This window comes from Syngnathus floridae, chromosome 16 (genome assembly GCF_059516105.1).
Source record: "Syngnathus floridae isolate MCC-2025c chromosome 16, RoL_Sflo_1.0, whole genome shotgun sequence".
Lineage (NCBI taxonomy): Eukaryota > Metazoa > Chordata > Actinopteri > Syngnathiformes > Syngnathidae > Syngnathus > Syngnathus floridae.
In genome coordinates, this window is record NC_142428.1 from 3,175,229 (window position 1) to 3,194,894 (window position 19,666).

The following is a 19,666-nucleotide window of genomic DNA, read 5'->3' on the forward strand; positions in this document are numbered from 1 at the left end:
AACTAATGACACCAAATGAAAATTTTCACCAAATCTTTTCTCCAAATTAATTAATTTATTTATTAATTTATTTATTTCACTTTGCTGCAGGATAATGAACTTTTTTTTAATCTAATATAAAGAAATGATTCTGTGGACACACACAAATGCAGGCCAACATGGAATTCCTGCATAACAGTGCAAAGTCAGCTCCACGATATTTACAAGTTCAGTCTTGTTTTCGTGTGTGTGTATGTGTGTGTTGTGATGCAAACAAGAGCAAGCTGTAAAATTTGGGCAGATTATGTTTTCTCTTTTTTGGGGGGCTTCCCATGATGCCATGCTGTGCCGCACAGATCAGAGGGCCAACACCATCAAGACATTTATTTAGCAAGTCCACTCGAGCTGACATCAGAGTGTGAAATTTGAAGTCACACTGGAAGCCGAAACACCCTCCACACACACACACACACACAATTTTTTTCTCCATTGGAAACAATAGAGAATGAATTAATTTGCATGGGCCCACTGCCTAGAAAGACAACAGAGTAAATATATGACTAACTACAAAAAAGCTTTTAAAACAAAAGCAACAACCACAAACAATCCAATGACGAAGGACTATTAAAAATCATAAAAGGCAAATGTGATGAATTTTTGCATTCTATTTTCCCCAAACATGTTGGCACGGCTGCATGCTCATTCTTTTAAAAAGCAGATTTTTTTTTTTTTTTAATTCTAAGAGACACACAAGGGCGTGAGGTCGTTAAATTCTTGTTAGGACGCATCAGAAGTAAGTTACAAACCTAGATTAAAAAGGATATTAAAAAAAAAAGTCTACACACCCCAATCAAACTCTATTTTGAAGAAGCCTGGCTGTTTGAGCAATTGTATGGAAACTGTGAACCAATTTGGGGGGGGGGGGAATGAAGTGAACCCGATGAATCATGAGCTGCTTTGAACAAATGTGGAAACTGTACGCACACACACTCATTATCACACATACAAAAAGTGTGTCATACACAGACACAGACAGACACACACTTACACTTTTCCAGCATATGACAAAATCCCCGCCAGTTTTCCCACTACTGACCATCTGAACGGCACCTGCAGGTTTGTACAGGACAGACGGTAAGACGTCAGATTCCACAGGAAGGCACCAGTCTGCAGGAAGTGACATCATCGGTTGCCGGGGAGTCCAGTGCGTTGTTGTGCGAGCTCTCGTGTAGGTCCAGCTGGCCCGCCTCGGCGACAGCTGGGTGGGTTGCCTTCGAAACCGCCGCACTACGATGATGATGATAGCAGACCATTTGAGAACGGTGCTGACTCATGGGAAACGCTTTGCTTTTGGAGGAGCACAAGCAAGGGTTTAAAAAAAAGCTTTTAGTCGTTGCTACATCCAAAATGGATTAAAAAGATAGAAGCGATTAATATAGCATAAATTCTTGCTAAATTAATCCACAAAAGGCTCAAACAAAAATTCCATTTAAATTTCCGCGTGAATAACACGGCGTACGCAATCAATTTGTTCTGTTACTTTATTGAGTTAGGAGGATAATAGTCAAACATCCTGTATCCTGCTGCAAAATATTTATTTGAAATTAAAGGCAGACAAAGACGCTTGAAAAGAAGCTACAAAAGTAGAGCAGGACGTGCGCAAACATTGACCGTAGGCGTGTTGGATGCACTGAAGCGGTTCAAACAACTCCGTAACAGTATTTTTGTTTTAAATAACAGTCACACTTAAATGCGCAAATGAAACCTTGCTCATTCAAGTTCTTCCAAGCAATAAATAAACGTTGGCCACTTTCCAAAATATTTGTTTCCGAGGGGTCAGCAGGTCAAATGTGATTTTTCATGCTAGCGGACAAGAAAGCCTTGCATACAATCGTGAGTCAGAAAAAAAAAAAGGCGTTAACAGTCGAGCGTCCTTCATCGGTGGCGTCCATTTTAAGTCACGCTCCTTTTGTTCTACCGCTACAAATGTCTACAAAAAAAAAAGGCCACCGCGTTCTCAAAGCAAAAGTCTTGCTGTGACTTAGTCTGTTTGTAACGTTCTTGTGTAACTCCGGGGGGGGGGGGGCATGTTGGGGTGTCACTCGGCGGGACACGCGTTGCGGTCTTTGCAGCAGAAATAGTGCACCACCACGCCATTGGGATATCTGGCAAATGCACTGCGAGACACAAAAATGCTCATTTAGATATTTTGGAAACAGCAAAATTTAAAATAAAATTCCCATAATTGAGGCTGATTGATTAAATGACATTTTTTAGGTCCCATAATATGGAAAAGTTGACCTGTTTCCAATCTTCTTCTTGCACACTCTGCACGTCTTCTCCTCGGTGATGACGCATTTGACTTGCTGGTGGAAGATGCGCTCCTCCTGCACCTGAAACTCCAAAATAAAAAAAGTCCAGTTGGGTTCTCAGATGAAAGGACGTGAACAAGAACGACGCTACGCTCACCCTGAGGAACTCCGCCTGGAGTAGACTCTTGAGCACCTGGTTGCTACGTTTCCTCTGAGCCTTCTCCTCAAGGACACTCTCCAGGAAGGCTCGGATCTCGTGGATCTGCGTGTTGGCCGGCAGAAGGTCGATGGCCTGTGCGAGAACACATGAAAATTTGAGATGACGCTGAATTGTGGATTTGTGTCATGTCGTACCTTGGTGGTGTTGAGCTTGCTGTGGTGCAGCTCCAGGACCTCCAGGGCGGCCTGGAGGTTGGCCTGTGGTTCCGACAGCTCCATCTTGATGGGCCCCAGGCAGTGCGCGTCCGGCGGGGACAGGTACATCCTCAGCAGGGACAGGTACACCTGGCGGAGCAATTTGGTGACGACTCTCTTTTGTCGTACAGGATTGAAATCAACTCACGTCTTTATCGGCTTCCACGGAGCTGCTGTAATGGCTGTGACAGTATCTGTGGGAAGGAGAGCAAAACTTCTCATTATTTCCACACGCTCACTGGATGTGTGTGCGTCCTCACTCCTCGGCCATGCGCGTGTCCTTCAGGATGTGCACGTAGATGAAGAGCGCCTGCTCGTGCTTTCCCATGCGACCCAGGAGCAGGGCCCGTTCCTCCAGAAGACCTTGGGAGAAACAAGAGAGCTTGTTTGCTCATAGACTTGCTCTCAATCTATTTCCAAACTTGCTTACCGTCGAAGGGGAAGTCGCTGATGAGTTGCGCCGGCTCGTAACTGCTGGAAATATCCAGAAAGGAAAGCAGCTTGTTCCGGAATTCTCCTAGCTCGCCTTTTTCCGTCCCGGCCGGCACAGCCGCAACTCCTGACACGGAATTAAAAAAAAAAAAAAGTCTATTTTAAGTATTGCCTGAATGTAGTCTAATTGATTCGGCCTAGATTTCACCAGAGACCTTCCGGCAGTGAGTTGAGGTATTGCTTCATCAGTCCTTGAACCCTTTCCAGGTAGAGCTGAATGAGGGTATTGTGAAACTCGGGACCCTTGTCGTCCCACACGTAGATGATGTGCTCCAAGTACGGGATGGCCAGCTCCTTGAAGCCCTCCTTCAGGAAGTTGAGCACCTTGTCCCGCGGCAACGTCTCCACCTCTGTCAGGTCCTCCGTGAAGATCTGGTCAACGTACGGAAGGTTGACAAACGGTAGGCAGATCCAATCTGTCCATGTCGAATAAAACGTACCTTCAGCCCGTCTTCGGGACAGATCTTCAGCACCCAGGGGGAAAACTCAAAGATCATGCTGAGGTTCTCGACTCCTGTGAGACGGGAATGGTTGAATTGTAAAAATGTTGACTTTTTGTTTGGCAGCACAGTTTGATGACTCACCCGATACGAACACAATAAACTTACGCAGCTATCGGAAAGTGATCCAAGTCCAAAAGATGCCAGCTGAGATTTGTAACATTACGGCATGCAACCCATTAGGGGCGTTAAATGGTTCCAAAGTCATGAAGTGCTCTTGCCAAAGTGTAAAAAAAATAAAATAATCCCCCACTCAACTATGAGATAGACGAAAAATTAAATTTTGAGACGCTCACCCAGCCTCTGCAGGTACTGCACGGTGCGCTCGTGTCCCTTCAGAGGGGAGTTGGCCTTGGTGGACTGGTCCAGCAGAACCTGCAGAGCTGATGTGAGGAGGAAGAGGAGGAGGAGGAAGGACATGTGATATCGGTCCAAAAGGAAGCCATGCGCCATCTGCTTCCAATTACACGGCTAACTTCGTTTAATTGTCGCAGATGCTTCGAATCACTGGCGAGGTGGAGAAGCGAGTTTTCGAGGAGGGATGACGTCACACGTGCGGGGAAAACCTCCCCGGAGATTAAACGGACGCCGATGGCTTCTATTCAAAGCGAAACGTCGTCGGACGAGAATTACCAAAAGGTTACGTACCTTTCTGGTGCAGGCCTTTCTTCTCGTAGAGAATAATGAGCTCGCTGTACTTGTGCGCTTTCTTGAGGACGTACTCGCTCTCCTCGATGTGGCAGTGGTTGTTCTCCAAGCGGAGGAGGGGAGAAACCAAGGCCACGTTGGTCTACAACAGAAACACTCATTAGCGTTGAGCCACGGACAAAAAAATTTGAATCGCGAGTACTTACGTGCAGGTAGCACTTCAGCAGGGTGGTGTCGATGATCTGCAGGAGCTTCTTGCGGCTCTTGATGGTGGGCGTGCCCTCCATCAGCGGCGACGTGGTGGACGGGTCCGAGTCGTTGAGTTGTTTCACCAGGTGGCTGCGTTTCTGCGAGGGGGGGGTGGAGCATTTATCACAAAGCTCCAATTTTAATATACAAGACAAACCTGGGTGAGGTAATCGATGAGCGCCAAGTGAGCCTTCTCCAGCTCGGCCCCGGACATCGTCGGTAGAGGGTTGGGGTAGTGCAGCTGCCTGCGGTAGTCGGACGGCAGCAGGTCCGGGTACAGGCCGATTACGTGAGTGGGATCTGTGAGAAGCACGAAGGGGGTCCAAAATAAGGCCCGGGGGAGATCTGCAACATCCACATCGGAAAGTGGAAGACCATGCAAACCCACCTGTGCCCAGTTTGGCGAAAACCTGCATGGAGTCATCGAATCGCTTCTGGCAGTAGAGATTGAAGGCGTACAAGTTCTGAATGTGATGGATTTGCTGTTTCTTGTCACCATCCGAGTCGTCCTTCATCTTCTGGCGAGAAGGAGAAAGGAAAAAGTGAATTCGAGAGCCGGCCAATCTTCCAAATGATCAACAATCCGCCAAGGATGGAGGCCAGTGAAAACAAGAGCGTCGAAAAGACAAATGGTTTGTTCACTCACTGCCAGCTGAAGAGCCAGTTCAAACTGCTTGTCCTCGAGGAGCTGTCGGATCTGCGTGGCGATGGAGACGGGCACCAGGCGCCACACAAAATGGTTGCTGGCCACGTACACCACGTTTGGTCTAGGAAACAGACAAACGCTGGCTTGAAACGATGAATCCAGTCATCTATTTAGATGAACGTACCCGGCAGACGTGATGAAACGAGGCCTCTGCAGCTCCACGCTCTGCACCAGCAGCCGAGGCTCCAAGGTCCGGATCTCCACGTAGCGGGGCAGCACAGCGATGATGTACGGAGGCTGGTGCTCTGGAGTTGAGGGAAACATCACTGCGTGTTCATGCTGGGTCGCTCCAAAGTGTGCTGATGTCTTCTTACCCATCGCGATGGGGATATCGGTCCAATTCAGGGCGCACTTCTGGGTGCAGATTCCCTCCTCGTTCAGCACCACGGTGAGGTGGTCCTGCCCGACGGCGACCTTCCCGTCGGCCAGCGGGGTGACGAGCGGCTCCAGTTGTTTGCCGGTCGGGAAGAGCTCCTTAAGGGTACCACGCCCGTCCATCTGGAAACAGCCACGTCACGTAACAACACGTATGGACACTAGGGCGGCGCCAGTCTTTTTTTTTTTTTTTGTCAATGAAAGGAACATGAAGTACCCGGATGAGGTAATAGTCTCTTTTGAAGCCGACGCAGATGGAGGTTTCACACCAGGCCATGGATTTTGGAATATCTGGAGCACCAAAGTCGCCCTGAGGACCAAACAAAACAAAAAAATTGGAAAAGACTAAATACGTGCAGTAAGATGTCTCACTCTCTACCTGCAGCTCGTGGAACTCTCGATCCTTCCAGTAGTACATCTGCAGCTTCTTCTTTACGGCGACACACATTCTCAGCGTCTCCTCTCCCGAGCTGCTTTGCTGGAAACCAAAAGGAATCATACGTTCAGATCCTGGAAGCAATTTTATAACCTCAAACTTGATTATTTAACCAACCTGCAGGTCGCATACAAAGAGCGTGGCTCCCTTGGCTTTGGAAACCACGGTGATCTGCTGGAATGTCAGCAGGTCGTGGACGTGGATGTTATTCTCTGCGGGAAACCGTCGACCGAGCGAAATGAGTCAGCGATCGAAACGACACGGCGAGAAATTTAAAATGGGTGTCTTACCCAGAAGACTGACAAGTATTTTGTACTGCGAGACGACGTAGAGCTGTGAAACCAGGGAGAGTTGCAAATGAAGATCAGGTATTATCGAGTTACGTGCATAAACGCATCACTACCTGCTGGATCTTCTTGGAAAAGTTTTTGTTGGATTTCTCAAGGGTGACTTCGAAGAGATTGGTGGCTAGGAGGAGAAATGATTGCAATCGATAAAGTGTTCATTGGATAAATTGACTTAATGTCTTGATTCGCCAAAGACAGGCTCATGGATGAGTTCCGGTTTGATCGATAAATGGTTGCCTACCTGGATCCTTTTTGATCCGGTACAAAAGGAGATGCCCGGGTTTGGTACCGACGAGCAGCCAGTCCTCTGTGGGAAGAAAAAAAAAATTCTGTATTTCTTAATTCCACCTTTTGCCCAGTTGATTGAGGGGTCAAAACTCACCCCAAGCCGCCATACAGTCGATCTGGAGAGGAAGCTTCTCCAAAATCGGCACCGGCTCGTAGGCGTCGTGCATCTTGACTCACACAGCGGGGCGCCCGGATGGTTCAAAGCCGGACGTGAGGCGAGACTCGACAGCCAAGTACTCCACTGGGTGGCCGCTGATCACGGTGGTATTGGTGGTGGTGCCTTCATGAACCAACCGGGGTAGCTTAGCGCTCACAAATATATGTATTTTGAATCTTTATTAGTCACGCATTTAAAAAAAAAAACGAGAACGCAAGACGACAAAATTTCTCTTGACAGTTAACTATGTTCAGAACCAAAACAACAACTGTTAGCTCCCTAGCGAAGTTGCCAAAATAACAGCACCGCGTTCCACACCTATTAAACCATAACCTCCGTCCTCGAATTTGTGTGCAAAACTACGATAACAAGTAAAAAAACGTAAGTTGTCAACTTAAAAACGGAACAAGTCTAATGTTGTCGTTAGCATGCTAGTTAGCCACGCTAGCTCGGAGCTAATTCCTCCTGGCTTCAGCTGACTGGAAGATGCACGTGACTTACGTCACATTCCGCTCATGAGGAGCGAATTAAAGGGGCAGGTTGCACCGATGACGTCACTATAGAGTCAATTTTCAAATTTTAATTGTTAACAAAGCTGAAAATATATTTATTCCGAGTTTATTTTAGATTCCCAGTTTGCAACAATCCATGGAAAAAAAATTAAATGCAGACTTTCAATAAAAACTTTATTCGCTGGACATTTACTGCTTGAAATTACACATTGCAGACTAACATCCAGAAAGTTAGACTTTAGACAAAATAAATGATTTGAACAAGACAAATAAGCATAAATTAGGTCATTTGTGATACCCAGGCATATACAGTAATTTGCACAAAGATGTGATCGGGTCGGACAGAAGAGAAAAGCTCAATGTCATTTATGTGCACTACATCTGGATTGGAGTACCAAAAAGATTCTTTCGAGATATAATAATAATATGGAGCATTTTATTTTAATTTCCTGTGATATTTGGAGTTTTGGTGAGGGAGTGAGTGCAGGGAGAGAGAGGGTGGTGCTTAAGCCGACATTTTATGGTGCAAGTACACACGTCATTTAATATTGAAAAGTTTTGCATTAGTTACATTCTTTGGAGGGAACATCATAGCTAGATCTCCCTCAGATTTCAGTGATAGGCTTCAAATATGGAAATACAGAGTATTTATTTATTAAATATTGTTTCCTTCATTTTGGCCCATATCAAATATCTAGAAAATGGCTCATTGGAGATAATCTAATCTTGTGTTTCCCCATCCAATTTTTTTTTTTGTGGTGGGTGGAGTTGGAATGTGGGTGACGACTGTAGAGCAAAGTCACGGACACATTCCAGATGGCTTTCCGACCGCTTTGGGTCACTTTGGAGAGTTACCCGTGTCCTAGGGTGGTCACTCCATTTTGGATCGCTCCATTTTAGTTTTCAGGATTTCCTGCAAGAGCAGCTCATGGTGAGAGAAATGTCAACGCGGAGAGAAAAAAAAAAAAAAGGATTGTGGAGTGCATTACCTCTTCCTCATCTAGCATTGCGGGGAGAGCTCTGGTGGTAGAAAGATAGAACAGGACATTTAAAAAAATAAATAAAAATGTTCAGTCTTGCACTGTGCTATTAACTTACACATCAGCAACAGTTGTCGGAATGTTCTCCTCGACCCATTTCAGGTCTTCATCCTAGTGTTGAAAAGAGACACACACAAATGTGAAAAAAAAAAAAAGTCCAAACTTAATGAAACATGAGCTATGACAGTACCTCTTTACTCAAGAGCTTCTGAGAGCCGTTGGACTCCGGTTTGGATCCTCTCATCTTCATCCCCTCTTTGGATAGGCAGATAAAAAAAGCAGAGTGAGATCTAAAGCATCTAATTTAGATCATCTGGTGGCCACGTTTCAGCTTTGTCGGTAGCGACGAATTTGGCGGCGCCCCCCGAATGGCTGATTGTTCTCAGATGGGCCCGTTTGAAACCAATTTTCAATCGGCGATTTCAGTCTCCTTACCAAAAGCTTCGTTCAACATGGGTTCTTTGGCCTCATCCTCGTCTTCATCGTCATCATCGATCAGAGGCGAGTGGGAGAACCTGCAAGGAAGGCACAATGATGAGATTTCATCCGTCTGTGAGGATGTCTCCGATTCGGACCTCTGGTTGTTGGCGGAGGGGCGCAGCAGCACCATGATGACCAGCAGGATCGTGGAGAAGAGCAGCCGCCAAAAGGCGTCATCCACCCATAAATCCCTCCAGCTCTGGAAAGGCAGAAGATTATTAGGGATGCTAGGCACAGTACTTGGAGAAAAAAAAGTTCAGAGGAACTTATACAAACCTTCTGGCAGTCCACCAGCTTGAAGACTTTGGTGGTCCAGATGATGAAAACGATGGAGGCTGGAAACACATTTGGACACAAGCGGGCAAGACATAAAACAATTCAACTTTTTTAATCAAATTATGGACTACAGAACTATTCATAGCTTGGCTGAAGGTCTTGAATGGAGCCTCACCCAGCATTGAGAAGATGAGCGTGTTGGTAAAGTGCTGATACAAGGAAAGCTTGACCACATTCCGACGCAACTTCAGCAGTCGAGTGGTTTGCGACAGGCTGATGAAGATGTGGATAGACGCGAGTTAAGGAGATTACAAAAATAAAATGATATTCAAGTTGAGAGAAGAACGCTCTTGGGGTTGACTGGAAGGATATCCACCACATGACACAGGAGTCAATGAGGGAGAGACTGAGGTTGGCAACCAGAGCCACCGTTCCATAAAAACCCTAGAGACACAAGAAATATATAACAATGAGGGGAAAAAAAAATAGAATTATATATTTTTTTCATATAATAAAATAGTTCCCAGGTGTCTGTGATATACTTTGATCAAAACACAAACGGAATCCCGATATACATAAAATAAGTGGACCTTGAACAGTTCCCAGAGGAACTCCAAAATTACCTAATACGATGTGGACAAAAAAAATAGGACTAACTTGATTAATCAAATAATTTGATATTTTTTAAAAAAATGATCTGTCACGACAAAGCTTCATCATTTACACGATTTGGATACTTACGCCCGTCACCCTGAGCACGCCTTCCACCGATGAGAAGAGCAAGTAGAGCAAGCCAACCGCGGCCAGACGGTGCACCGTGGTCCCCAACCTGGGCCTGAATGAGAAATAAAAATGGCATGACACGCTTATGTGTTAGCTCATTTCCCTTACGTGGTGTTGACTTACTTGACGATACCGTAACCCAAGCTGACGATGAGCACCAGGATGCGGGCCAGAGATCGCTTCAGCGCGGAGAGCAGCTCGGCGAAAATCACGGCACCCTCAACTGAAACAAGACGAAAAAGAAATTACGACATCTGGCAGCAGTCACTGGGCCCCTTGCACAATTTTTTTTTTGCAGATACCATAGTCTCCTCTGTAGCGGATGTTCTGATACTCGGAGTAGAAGACGGCCTTCTCCAGCATGCCCAGGATGATGACACCGCCGATCCAGAACTGGACCCTGAGCAGGTCCCGCCAGTAGCAAGCGCACCAGAAGAACCAGAGGGCGGCGAAGAACACGTAGACGATGCACATGATCATGAAGAACTGCCAAAAACATCAAATACGCTCGTAAAGAATGTCGTCCTGACAGAATCGAATTTGAATCTTATCAGAGCTGCGTCCCATTACTTTCGGCCCAGTTGAGGGACTCACCATCATCTGAGGCCAGTCAGCAGGGGAGGAGTAGTCATGTGTTCCTTTCATCTCCACTTTCACTGTGCAAAACAAAAATCCAAACATGTATTTCTTTTCTTGATTACTTGTCCGTATAATCGTCCTCACTGGTGAAGGCAAAGTTGGGCTGCTCGGCCACAGAGTCGTCATCTTCCGCGCCGCGGAACATCGGCTGCACCTTGACGATGAACAAGTACGGGCTGTCCTCCCACGCCTTGGCGACGGCACCAAAGTCCTGCCGCGACAAGCACATCGTTTTTATTTACGCGGGAACAAACGTACAATAAAGCGATATATTTCTTACCGGCTTGTCCGGCCAAACAAGGCTCTGGTTTGAAGCTTCGCTCTGAATTTGACAAAAAATAAAAGATAAGTCTCTTATCGTTTTGGATGGAATAACAAATGAGTAGGACTCACCTTTAGGCTGGTCAGCGGTTGATATGGATTAAAATCGGCATAGTACACCTTGATGGGAGGAGAATAAGACGTGGTTTAATTACCTCCACCAAGGAAACTATCGATGGGGGGGATTTGAGCACTGTCTGTCTTCATGTGTTGCTGCACCATTTGTGTTGAAATATTTCTTGCTTATAAGATGCTATTCATTAAGCTAATGAATGAGTTTGGTTTTGGTTTCTTGCCTTTGTTTGGTCACCAACCTTTGGCAAAAAGAGAGCCGAGCAGTTCTCAAAGTAGACGTAGCCCTGACTGAAGAAGCCGCTCCAGCCCTCCTTGAGCATGTGCTCCATGGCGAACATGTTGATGGCCTTGTTGTCCTGCAAGGGAGAAGACATACGGTGAGATAGATGGCCTGGGTGTCCAACACGCAGGATACTTACGGGCGTGTTGAAGATCTCGTTGTAGCACACGGAGGAACGCAAGTACCAGCTGATGTTGAAGGCCACATTTCGATCGCACGTGCTGACGTCACCCTGGACTGCGAGAGTAAAAAGAGTTGTTCGATTAATGGTTGTTCTTGGACAACTCCTTTCAACTCTACCTCGTACTCACACTTCATGAAGATCGTGGTGTTGGCGTACAGCGTCTTCCGAAAGACGGCATGTTGCGTCTAGAAACACAAACAAGTCATTTTTAATCTGTTGTCAATTTTTGATGTTATATTTAGTGCCTATTTTTCATTTTTTCAAGAACGCCACTAGCAACCATAAGCAATCTAGCACCCGTAAATATTCTGATTATTCGGAGTCGTATGAACCATAGTGCGCTGATGTCAACTAGTCTAAAAGTTTTCGTTGCTGTTAACTAGTCGCACGTCAAAGTTGAGTGTGCACTGTGAAGAAATGTCATATAGCGGTGGTAACAGCTAAGTTATACAGACATTTTTTTAGTGATCTTAACTGTCTTCTTCTACAAAGAGTGTAATTACAAATGGATGAGGAGAATGCAATACGCTCAAACTGCTTCCCATATGTCAGTGTTTGACAGCTAGCCGGCTAACTGGCGAGCTAGCTAACAAGCTAACAGCGCTTTTTTAACAACACTTCCGCATAATGGGAGGTCTAAAAACGGTGACACTCACCGAGTTGACTTCCACGTTCCAGACGGACACCTCCGCCGTTCTGGCGGCAGGTAAAGCTGCCGCGAGGAACAAGAAGAAGCGTAACAACCGCGTTGCGTTATTTGGCATCTTGGTGGTTTCGAGGTTCTGGATGGAGCATCCGGCTTGATGACTTGTTAGTGTAATGTAGAATCTCCCCACTAGAGGGCGACAGATTACTTCTAACGATGAGCAATTTTTCCTTATTAAAAAAACTTTTAGGGGGGGGTTATCTGTATTTTCATTCATTCCAATAGGGGAAAGCATATTTAAGATACAAATATAAGATACAGAAAGAGAATCTTAACTGTATACAAGACATTAAATTGTCAATTTTAGTCATAATCTTCAAATGACATCCATCTATCTATTTCCTATACCGGGGCAATTTGGAGTGGTCAATCGGCCTACCAAGCATGTTTTTGGGATGTGGGAGGAAAGCCACGCAGGCACGGGGAGAACATGCAAACTCCACACAGGGAGGGCCGGAGGGGTCAATCGAACCCACACCCTGTCGTCGTCTTCTAAATATTGTCATATGGCAACGGAAATGCAAATTGTTAATTCCAGAAAAACGAGTCGTGGGAGTTGGAGCTTGTAACTGTCAGTATAAAGAAGCGGTTATCTCCAGGATAAAAACACACGTGAAGTTGTAACTTCTGAGAAGACTTGACACCCTCTTCGGCATCTTTTACTTCTTCTGTACTCGACATGGTGGATGTGAAGCAGCCCATTCCTGGGTATCATTTTACTATTAATAATAATATATAATATTATATCAGTTTAACAGCAGCGTCCCACAATGACCTGTTTTTGGATACTATTCATTTTATGACAGTAAATATAAAGAGGGTTTTTTTTTCTTTTAAATTGGTTGTTGTACTCTGTTATTTTTCCACAGTGGTGTGCCTGGTGGTGATGGCAAGGATAAGTTTATGAAGAGTCATCAGGTTGCCTTTTACAGGTATGTCACTCTCCTCATACAGTATGTTGCATTTTAATATCATTTCCCAATTTCATTTTATTTACTGTTTGACAAAGAGAATATAAATACAGGATAAAAATTCTGGTATTTGGTTTTAATTTTCTTCTATTAATTTTTGTATGTTTGATTGATGTTGAAATTTTAAAACAGGATTTAATTATATTGTAATCAAATGTTTTCTTTACCGGTTTTATTATTAAAAAAATCCAAATGAATCATAACATAAAATATTTCAACTAATTTTAAAAGTCATTCATTTATATTGCTTGCTCATGTTAAAACTCGTGTCATTTTAATTTTTTTCCCCCCAAGACGGCAGACAAATGGCCCCAAAATGCAGTTTGAAGCTCTTTTCCACACTCTTGCCCTCAACGAAAAGGGCGTTCGCTTTGAGCTGCTGGAACCATTCATAAAGGTATGAAGTTCACCATCATTAAAAAAAAACTAACAAACATAGAATATAACATTTTAAAAAAGAAATAGACCAACTTACAATGTGCCAAATGTTGCATCCGGGTTGATTTAGCAGAAGCTCCTTCATTTTCCAGTAGTTAACAATAAAGGCGTGTCCCTGCTCTACTTTCTCTTCACCTGTGTGTGGAGCAAAAATAATTGATATAATTGTTATATAATTGGTATAATTGTTATAATTGTTTTCCCACAGATAAAGCTGCTTGTGTGTCTATCGCCCTGCAAAAACGACACGGTCAGGATTGTCATTGACGAACTGAACCCCATCAAACCGCGTTACAAGGTCCAGGATGTGCTCACCAGGGAGCCGCAAAGTGAAAAGTGAAATCGCATCTTTCATTAAAAACCTTTCCGATGTGCTCCTACACCTCTTTGATGCCAACTCCTTCACGGGCAGGGTGAGAGTGGAGGAACGGCAGGACGACTGGGTGACAATCTCCTGGGCCTCGGGGGTCTACAAGTGCCGCGTGTGGCGTCAACCTTTCGGTGTGGAGCTCCTGTGCGAGGACCAACCTCTGGTGACCTTCAACGCGCAAAGCAAGATGTGGTTCGAGACTCTGCGGGAACGTCCTCAGGAGTGAGCGTCACAATTACGTGGCGATTAACAGTGAATTATTTACCATGACATGTGGAATGATTTTTTTTTTTTCTCAGGGTCAAGGAAGGGAAGACTGAGGTAAGAGTAGCACAACAAGCTGAAACCTGTTTCAAGTTTGTTTGCTTCATTATTATTGTCTCTCTTTCCCACAGCCAGAGGGAGACTGTCTTTGGAGAGAGACGTTCAGGATCTTTGAGGACGTCAAAGCCAATGGTTAGGTTTTGGAAGAATTGCTTAAACCGGCTGCTAAATGGCATATTAGTTTTTATATTGGGTGAAGGTGAAGACATTTTGAATGTTTTCTTGGGCGAGCTGAGTGTATGTCTGTGTTTTACTGCTTAGGACCCAGTAGCGTTGGGGCTGATTTGTGTCTCCATGGATTCCAAGATGCGTTTGGTATACCTGAACATGCTGATAATCTCCGCTTGGCAGACACCAGGTCCGTGAATAATTGCCAAATTTGACTTCACCAAACCCCAGAAAATACACTCAAAAAGAAACTATTTAAACATGTCGGTCATTGGTTTGAGTGCGACAAATTCGATGAATATCGGGTCCGTTAAAAGATTTCGTACATGTGTATGAAATGTAAACCTGAGAAAAGGAGGTTTGCGCCGCTGTGGGAGTGGCCGACGGCAAAAAATAGCGGCTTCTACTTATAATGATGACAAAGGTTTGATGCCTGCTGTTCACATATCTACGGATGAGGTGAGGTACCTGTGAACTTCCACCACCTGCGTCAAGAATCAAATCTTCAAAAATCCTGTTACACCAGCTGCCACACCTAAACTGGCACTTTGAGATGGTCTGAGGATGTTGAAGTTAAGACTGGCTCCGTGCCATCCCCTTGCATCTCTGCCAATTCAATTGAAAAAGCGAGGTTGGTAATCAAGTATCTGATTCTATGTCCCCCGCCCCTCAGACATAACGAACCGTACCGACTGTACAACCTGGATGTGTTCGCCTATGAGATCAACAGCCATCTGGGCGTGTACGGCAGCGTCCCACTCGTGGTGGCTCACAAGCAAGACCGAACTCTGGGAGTCTTTTGGCACAATGCCTCGGACACGTTTGTACATGTCAACTACGAACAGGTACAGGTGATCCAGTCCTCTTTGGTTTTAAGTCCTGAATTCTTAGTATGTCCCCATGTTTTAGTCTTCAATCTTCAATTCATGACTCGTCTTAATTAAGTCCTCGTTCAGTTTTAGTCAGTCCTAACTTAAGTCTATTGTCCTAACCCCCTAAGTACTACTGCTGTTATTCTTTGGTCCTACTGCAGTCATTAGTCTTAAATTGTAGTTCTTAGCGCTAGTTTGTAGTCCCGTCTTTATTTCTTAGGCCTGTCTCAATTTACTTCCAAAGTACACATTTTCTGGACTTCTTCCAGGTAGACGGTCTGCCGCCCCACACCGACATCCACTGGCTATCTGAGAGCGGCGTGATAGACTGCATGGTTCTGCTGGGCCCGAGTCCAGCACAGATGTATCGCCAGTATGCTGAGCTGACAGGTGTGTGACTGACCCCAGGTGACCCAGATGTAAACGAAGTGAATGAGTGAAAAGCTTCTGAACACAGCCTGACTTACCTCGCAGGGTACCAGGCCCTCCCACCTCTGTTCGCGCTGGGTTACCACCATTCGCGCTGGGATAACGACACACAAGACTTCATGGCAGATGTGGACACCAAGTTTGACGAGCACCACATCCCGTATGATGTCATGTGGCTGGACATCGAACACACGAATGAGAAGCGCTTCTTCACTTGGAACCCCAAGTTGTTTCCGGACCCGGCCAACCTGCAGCATCAGCTGGAAAAGAAGAACAGGAAGGTCTTCGACTTAAGTCCTTGTCTTTAGTCCTGAAACTTGTTCTCCAGTAGGATTAATTCATTGCGAGACCTGCCTTAGCATTAAATCCGAGTCTTGAGACCTAAGTCTGTAGTCCTAGTCCTATCTTTACTCGTAAATCGGAGTTCTTAGTCCAAAGCTTCAGTCAGTCACCTCTAGTCTGGTCCCGTTTTACGCTTTAGTCCTACCTTCAACTGTTTTTCCCAACCAAGTCATTCTGTTTTCTGATCTTAGTTGGTGGTTATCATTGATCCACCTATCATGATCGATCCTGAATGGTCGCTGTACAAGGAGGGACTGGAGGGAAAGTATTTTGTCTTGGACAGAGACGGGCAGGTTTTCAAGGGCACTTCCTGGGCGGGAGACTCTCACTTTCCGGACTTCAGCAACCCACACACCCGGGCCTGGTACGCCCAGTGCTTATCCTTGGAACGATACAAGGTTAGCGTGAAAATAACCTTTCGTCTTACAACTATCATGAATGTAATTGAATTTGATGACCTCAAATAATGGCGTAAGGTCATTTGATAATTTTATGATGTTCTTCTTGATGCAGGGCTCGACGCCAGTGTTGCACGGGTGGGTTGACATGAACGAGCCCACCGTGTTCTCTGGGCCCGAGTTGTCGTTGCCTAAGGATACGTTGCAACATGACGGCTGGGAACATCGTGATTTGCATAACCTGTACGGTTTTCACCAGGTGAGGGGAATGAAGCACGTCGGTAAATAGTATTAGTAAAATATCAAATATTGATAGTGGGTGGAATGTGATGATGCCTGAGGCTCTAAGCCAACATTGAAATGAACATAAGTCAGTCTTCTCTTTAAGGAATCAAATAGAAGATTTTATGTAAATCACGAGACGTAACAAGTAAAAAATGGAACAATGACTGACAGGTATGTGCGCCACGCAATCGATTTTTTCGTAATTTATTCGTCTCTCCTAGCATATGGCTACCGCGGACGGCCTTTTGACCCGCTCAGGCGGCAAAGAAAGACCTTTCGTCCTGTCCCGCGCCTTCTTCGCCGGGACTCAGAGATTAGGTATGTGCATAAACTTTGGAATCCAGTACAAAAAAAGAACCATCAGCAAAGAGTTTTTGTCACGCAGGAGCGGTGTGGTCTGGAGACAACCTCGCAATTTGGTCCTTTCTGAAGATCTCCATCCCCATGTCTCTGTCCATGTGCGTGGCGGGCCTTTCGTTTACCGGAGGTGAGTTACTCCAGTCCGGATTGGAAGACAGTCAATTTTTTTTTAAGCATCTAATCTTTGTTTTGAGCTTGATCCTGTGCCTTTCAGCCGACATTGGCGGGTTCATCCCGGAGCCGACCACTGATTTGCTGATCCGCTGGTACCAAGCCGCCTACCTGCAGCCCTTTTTCCGAGGCCACTCGTCGATGAACTCGGCCCGCCGGGAACCCTGGGTGTTCGAGAAGCATGTGACCGACGCCATCCGATCTATCATTGAAGAGCGGTACAGTCCCCGCCGTCCTTCGAATTTGAAATGGGTCCAAAAATAACAAGCATCTGGATTTTCAGGTACCGCTTGCTGCCTTTCTGGTACACTCTCTTCTATCGGGCTCACACGGACGGCCTGCCTGTGCTCAGGTCAGTCCTGCTGTTTGCTGGATACAATTGTTGTCATTGAGTTGCGCAATACATTATGAGACCTTGGTTGACTTGGTTTTCAGCAGTATATTGGGTGGATGGGTGGGTTCTTCTCAATCAGTCATTTTCATTGGTCTATGTTCAGGCCTCTGTGGATAGAGTTCCCTGAGGAGAAGAGACTCTTCAACGTGGACCACCAATTCATGATCGGTGAGTTTTTTTTTTTCTCTCCGACCCACCGCTAAGATTATTTGTTCTACTAATTAATGTTGAACACAGGAGAAGCGCTGCTGGCGTATCCCGTCACAGACCCCAACGTTTCACAACTGGAGGTTATCTTTCCTGGAGCGGAGCAGGTAGCATAAATATTGAACCAGAGCTCATAACTGTCAACTTCACTGGTTTTTCTTCTATTTTAGCTTTGGTATTTCGTCAAATCTGGGGCAGTTTACCATGGAGGCGGGACCCAGAGTTTTCCGGTTACCTTGGAAACGGTAAATACTATTTTGGCTCTTGTCCCACTTCTGACATCTCAGTCAACTTGACGCTTTCCTGGAGAAATATGATCTCATGGTTGCCTAGACAACGTTGTAGCGAACTATTTTGTACAATGTCATCAGATTCCGGTGTTCCAGCGAGGCGGTACGATGGTGGTCCGCGCCATAGAGCTGGGGACTTGTACCACTGATCTTCTGAAGAGTCCCCTCGCCATCTTGGTGGCTCTGGACGCTCAGGTGAGAAGAGCAAAGCGCTGAGTCCTCATTTGAAAGGCAGAAAATTTTCGGATCCTTCTGGTTCATCGGTTTACTAGTGGTGGAGGTTGCATCAGTGTTGCCCAATCTCCCATAGGGTGCCGCTAACGGTGAGGTGTACCTGGACGATGGCCACACCTTCTCCTACCGTGACAAGGGGGAGTTCTGCCTCCGCTCCTTCCACATGACAGCAGGACGCCTTCAGTGCCGGTGAGTCCTCCCTCCTCAACTTCATGTCTGTATCCTCACAACGCGGTGACGTCACAACTGTCTCACTGCAGCGCCGCCGACAAAGTGGGGAGCTACAAGTGTGACACAACGGTGCGCTCGGTGGAGGTCTTGGGGTTGCAAGGAGAACCGTCGGCGGTGAAGGTCTACGCGGCGGGTTCGGAGTATGTCTCGGCGGAATATGATTACGACCCGGAGCGGCGCTCCCTCAACGTTAGGAACTTGGAGCTCAGTGTGGACAAGGACTGGGACATCCAGATATGTTGACCTCTTGTCACAACATTCACTGTATACAGATTGAGTTAAGTTCTACACTGCTCAAACAATAAATCGGGCATTAAAAATGAAGATGAACCTTTCCCTGTCTTTGTTCCGTACAAACCAAATCGCTCATGTAACAGTTGAACTTTTCTGTCCTTTCCATCAGAATCTTTCCATGGACAATCCATGAGCTAGATGACTTGTTATTGTAGTGCAACATCTTCACACTAGAGGGAGACAGGTGACATTCATATAGCTGGTGTTTTGACCCAAGATCTGAGTGATCATTGTGCTATTGCTTGCTCTGGTTCTTCAGTTCAACGCCCACCCATGATGGTCTCTAAATGCTCCCTGAAAAAGTACATTGACCTTTGACTCCGTCATCCAGTCCATCCTCCTGCAGAGGCTCTCTATTATTGGCCTGTCATGTGATTGGTTTGCCAGCTACCTAAATAATCCACTCCAGCAAATTAAATTGGAAAATATTCTTTCGGACCCTCTCCCCATCTCCAAAGGGGTTCCTCAAGGCTCGATCCTAGGCCCATTGCTGTTCTCCATTCACATGAATGATGTAGTCAAGTACGTCGGGAGTTCAAAGATCCACCTTTAAGCTGATGATACTATCCTATACCCTGAAGGTCCTTTTCTCCATTCTGCAGCATCCTCATTACAACTTAGCTTAACCTCCGTTGAAGAACATTTCCATAATTTCCATCTCCTTCTTAACAATAAGAAAACCAACTGAA

General features: G+C 45.6%; 3 protein-coding genes across 4 annotated transcripts; 1 reads left to right on the forward strand and 2 right to left on the reverse strand.

Moving 5' to 3' along the window:
• Window positions 1-1,502: 1,502 nt before the first annotated feature.
• On the reverse strand, window positions 1,503-7,413 carry vps39 (VPS39 subunit of HOPS complex). Of its 2 annotated transcripts, none has more exons than XM_088400783.1 (24): window positions 6,841-7,413; window positions 6,700-6,765; window positions 6,515-6,579; window positions 6,402-6,444; window positions 6,229-6,323; window positions 6,055-6,153; window positions 5,893-5,985; window positions 5,615-5,798; window positions 5,425-5,545; window positions 5,241-5,361; window positions 4,983-5,109; window positions 4,752-4,894; window positions 4,552-4,692; window positions 4,346-4,487; window positions 3,994-4,080; window positions 3,638-3,711; window positions 3,353-3,569; window positions 3,136-3,264; window positions 2,966-3,068; window positions 2,854-2,899; window positions 2,646-2,795; window positions 2,449-2,583; window positions 2,281-2,372; window positions 1,503-2,156 (listed from the first exon to the last, which is right to left on the reverse strand). In XM_088400783.1, the coding sequence occupies exons 1-24, from the start codon at window positions 6,911-6,913 to the stop codon at window positions 2,078-2,080; spliced, it is 2,625 nt and encodes an 874-aa protein (XP_088256909.1). In that variant the 5' UTR covers window positions 6,914-7,413; the 3' UTR covers window positions 1,503-2,077. The 2 variants fall into 2 exon arrangements, with proteins under 2 accessions (XP_088256909.1, XP_088256908.1); XM_088400782.1 differs by having other exon boundaries at window positions 4,983-5,112.
• A 162-nt stretch (window positions 7,414-7,575) lies between these two features.
• LOC148385077 (Golgi-pH regulating cation channel-like) lies at window positions 7,576-13,743 on the reverse strand. The gene is made up of 21 exons (XM_088399815.1): window positions 13,646-13,743; window positions 12,150-12,328; window positions 11,621-11,678; window positions 11,449-11,546; window positions 11,269-11,385; window positions 11,027-11,074; window positions 10,914-10,955; window positions 10,718-10,844; window positions 10,589-10,650; window positions 10,297-10,480; window positions 10,118-10,217; window positions 9,953-10,046; window positions 9,582-9,655; window positions 9,387-9,493; window positions 9,212-9,270; window positions 9,031-9,134; window positions 8,891-8,970; window positions 8,646-8,710; window positions 8,514-8,566; window positions 8,405-8,435; window positions 7,576-8,328 (listed from the first exon to the last, which is right to left on the reverse strand). Exons 1-21 carry the CDS (start codon window positions 13,662-13,664, stop codon window positions 8,287-8,289), a joined length of 1,743 nt encoding a protein of 580 aa, XP_088255941.1. The 5' UTR covers window positions 13,665-13,743; the 3' UTR covers window positions 7,576-8,286.
• LOC148385078 (neutral alpha-glucosidase C-like) lies at window positions 12,764-19,007 on the forward strand. The gene is made up of 23 exons (XM_088399814.1): window positions 12,764-12,907; window positions 13,069-13,131; window positions 13,465-13,567; window positions 13,817-13,944; window positions 14,021-14,200; window positions 14,278-14,299; window positions 14,374-14,434; window positions 14,564-14,660; window positions 15,144-15,315; window positions 15,612-15,732; window positions 15,817-16,052; window positions 16,305-16,511; window positions 16,627-16,770; window positions 17,018-17,114; window positions 17,182-17,283; window positions 17,371-17,545; window positions 17,611-17,679; window positions 17,825-17,889; window positions 17,959-18,035; window positions 18,099-18,173; window positions 18,300-18,413; window positions 18,529-18,641; window positions 18,713-19,007. The coding sequence occupies exons 1-23, from the start codon at window positions 12,879-12,881 to the stop codon at window positions 18,924-18,926; spliced, it is 2,664 nt and encodes an 887-aa protein (XP_088255940.1). The 5' UTR covers window positions 12,764-12,878; the 3' UTR covers window positions 18,927-19,007.
• Window positions 19,008-19,666: the final 659 nt, after the last annotated feature.

Excerpts from the sequence above, each read along its gene's own strand:
- vps39 (XM_088400782.1), bottom strand. The coding sequence starts at position 6,913 with ATGCACGACGCCTACGAGCCGGTGCCGATTTTGGAGAAGCTTCCTCTC. Across the intron at positions 5,986-6,054 it reads GAGAGTTCCACGAGCTGCAG|GGCGACTTTGGTGCTCCAGA; the intron begins GTAGAGAGTGAG and ends TTTGGTCCTCAG. Across the intron at positions 5,362-5,424 it reads CGTTTCATCACGTCTGCCGG|ACCAAACGTGGTGTACGTGG; the intron begins GTACGTTCATCT and ends TCTGTTTCCTAG.
- LOC148385078 (XM_088399814.1), top strand. The coding sequence starts at position 12,879 with ATGGTGGATGTGAAGCAGCCCATTCCTGG. Across the intron at positions 16,771-17,017 it reads ACCTGTACGGTTTTCACCAG|CATATGGCTACCGCGGACGG; the intron begins GTGAGGGGAATG and ends CGTCTCTCCTAG. Across the intron at positions 17,546-17,610 it reads CGATCTATCATTGAAGAGCG|GTACCGCTTGCTGCCTTTCT; the intron begins GTACAGTCCCCG and ends CTGGATTTTCAG.
- LOC148385077 (XM_088399815.1), bottom strand. Across the intron at positions 9,494-9,581 it reads TCCTGTGTCATGTGGTGGAT|CTTCATCAGCCTGTCGCAAA; the intron begins ATCCTTCCAGTC and ends GTCTATCCACAT. Across the intron at positions 9,271-9,386 it reads GCTCATCTTCTCAATGCTGG|CCTCCATCGTTTTCATCATC; the intron begins GTGAGGCTCCAT and ends ATGTGTTTCCAG.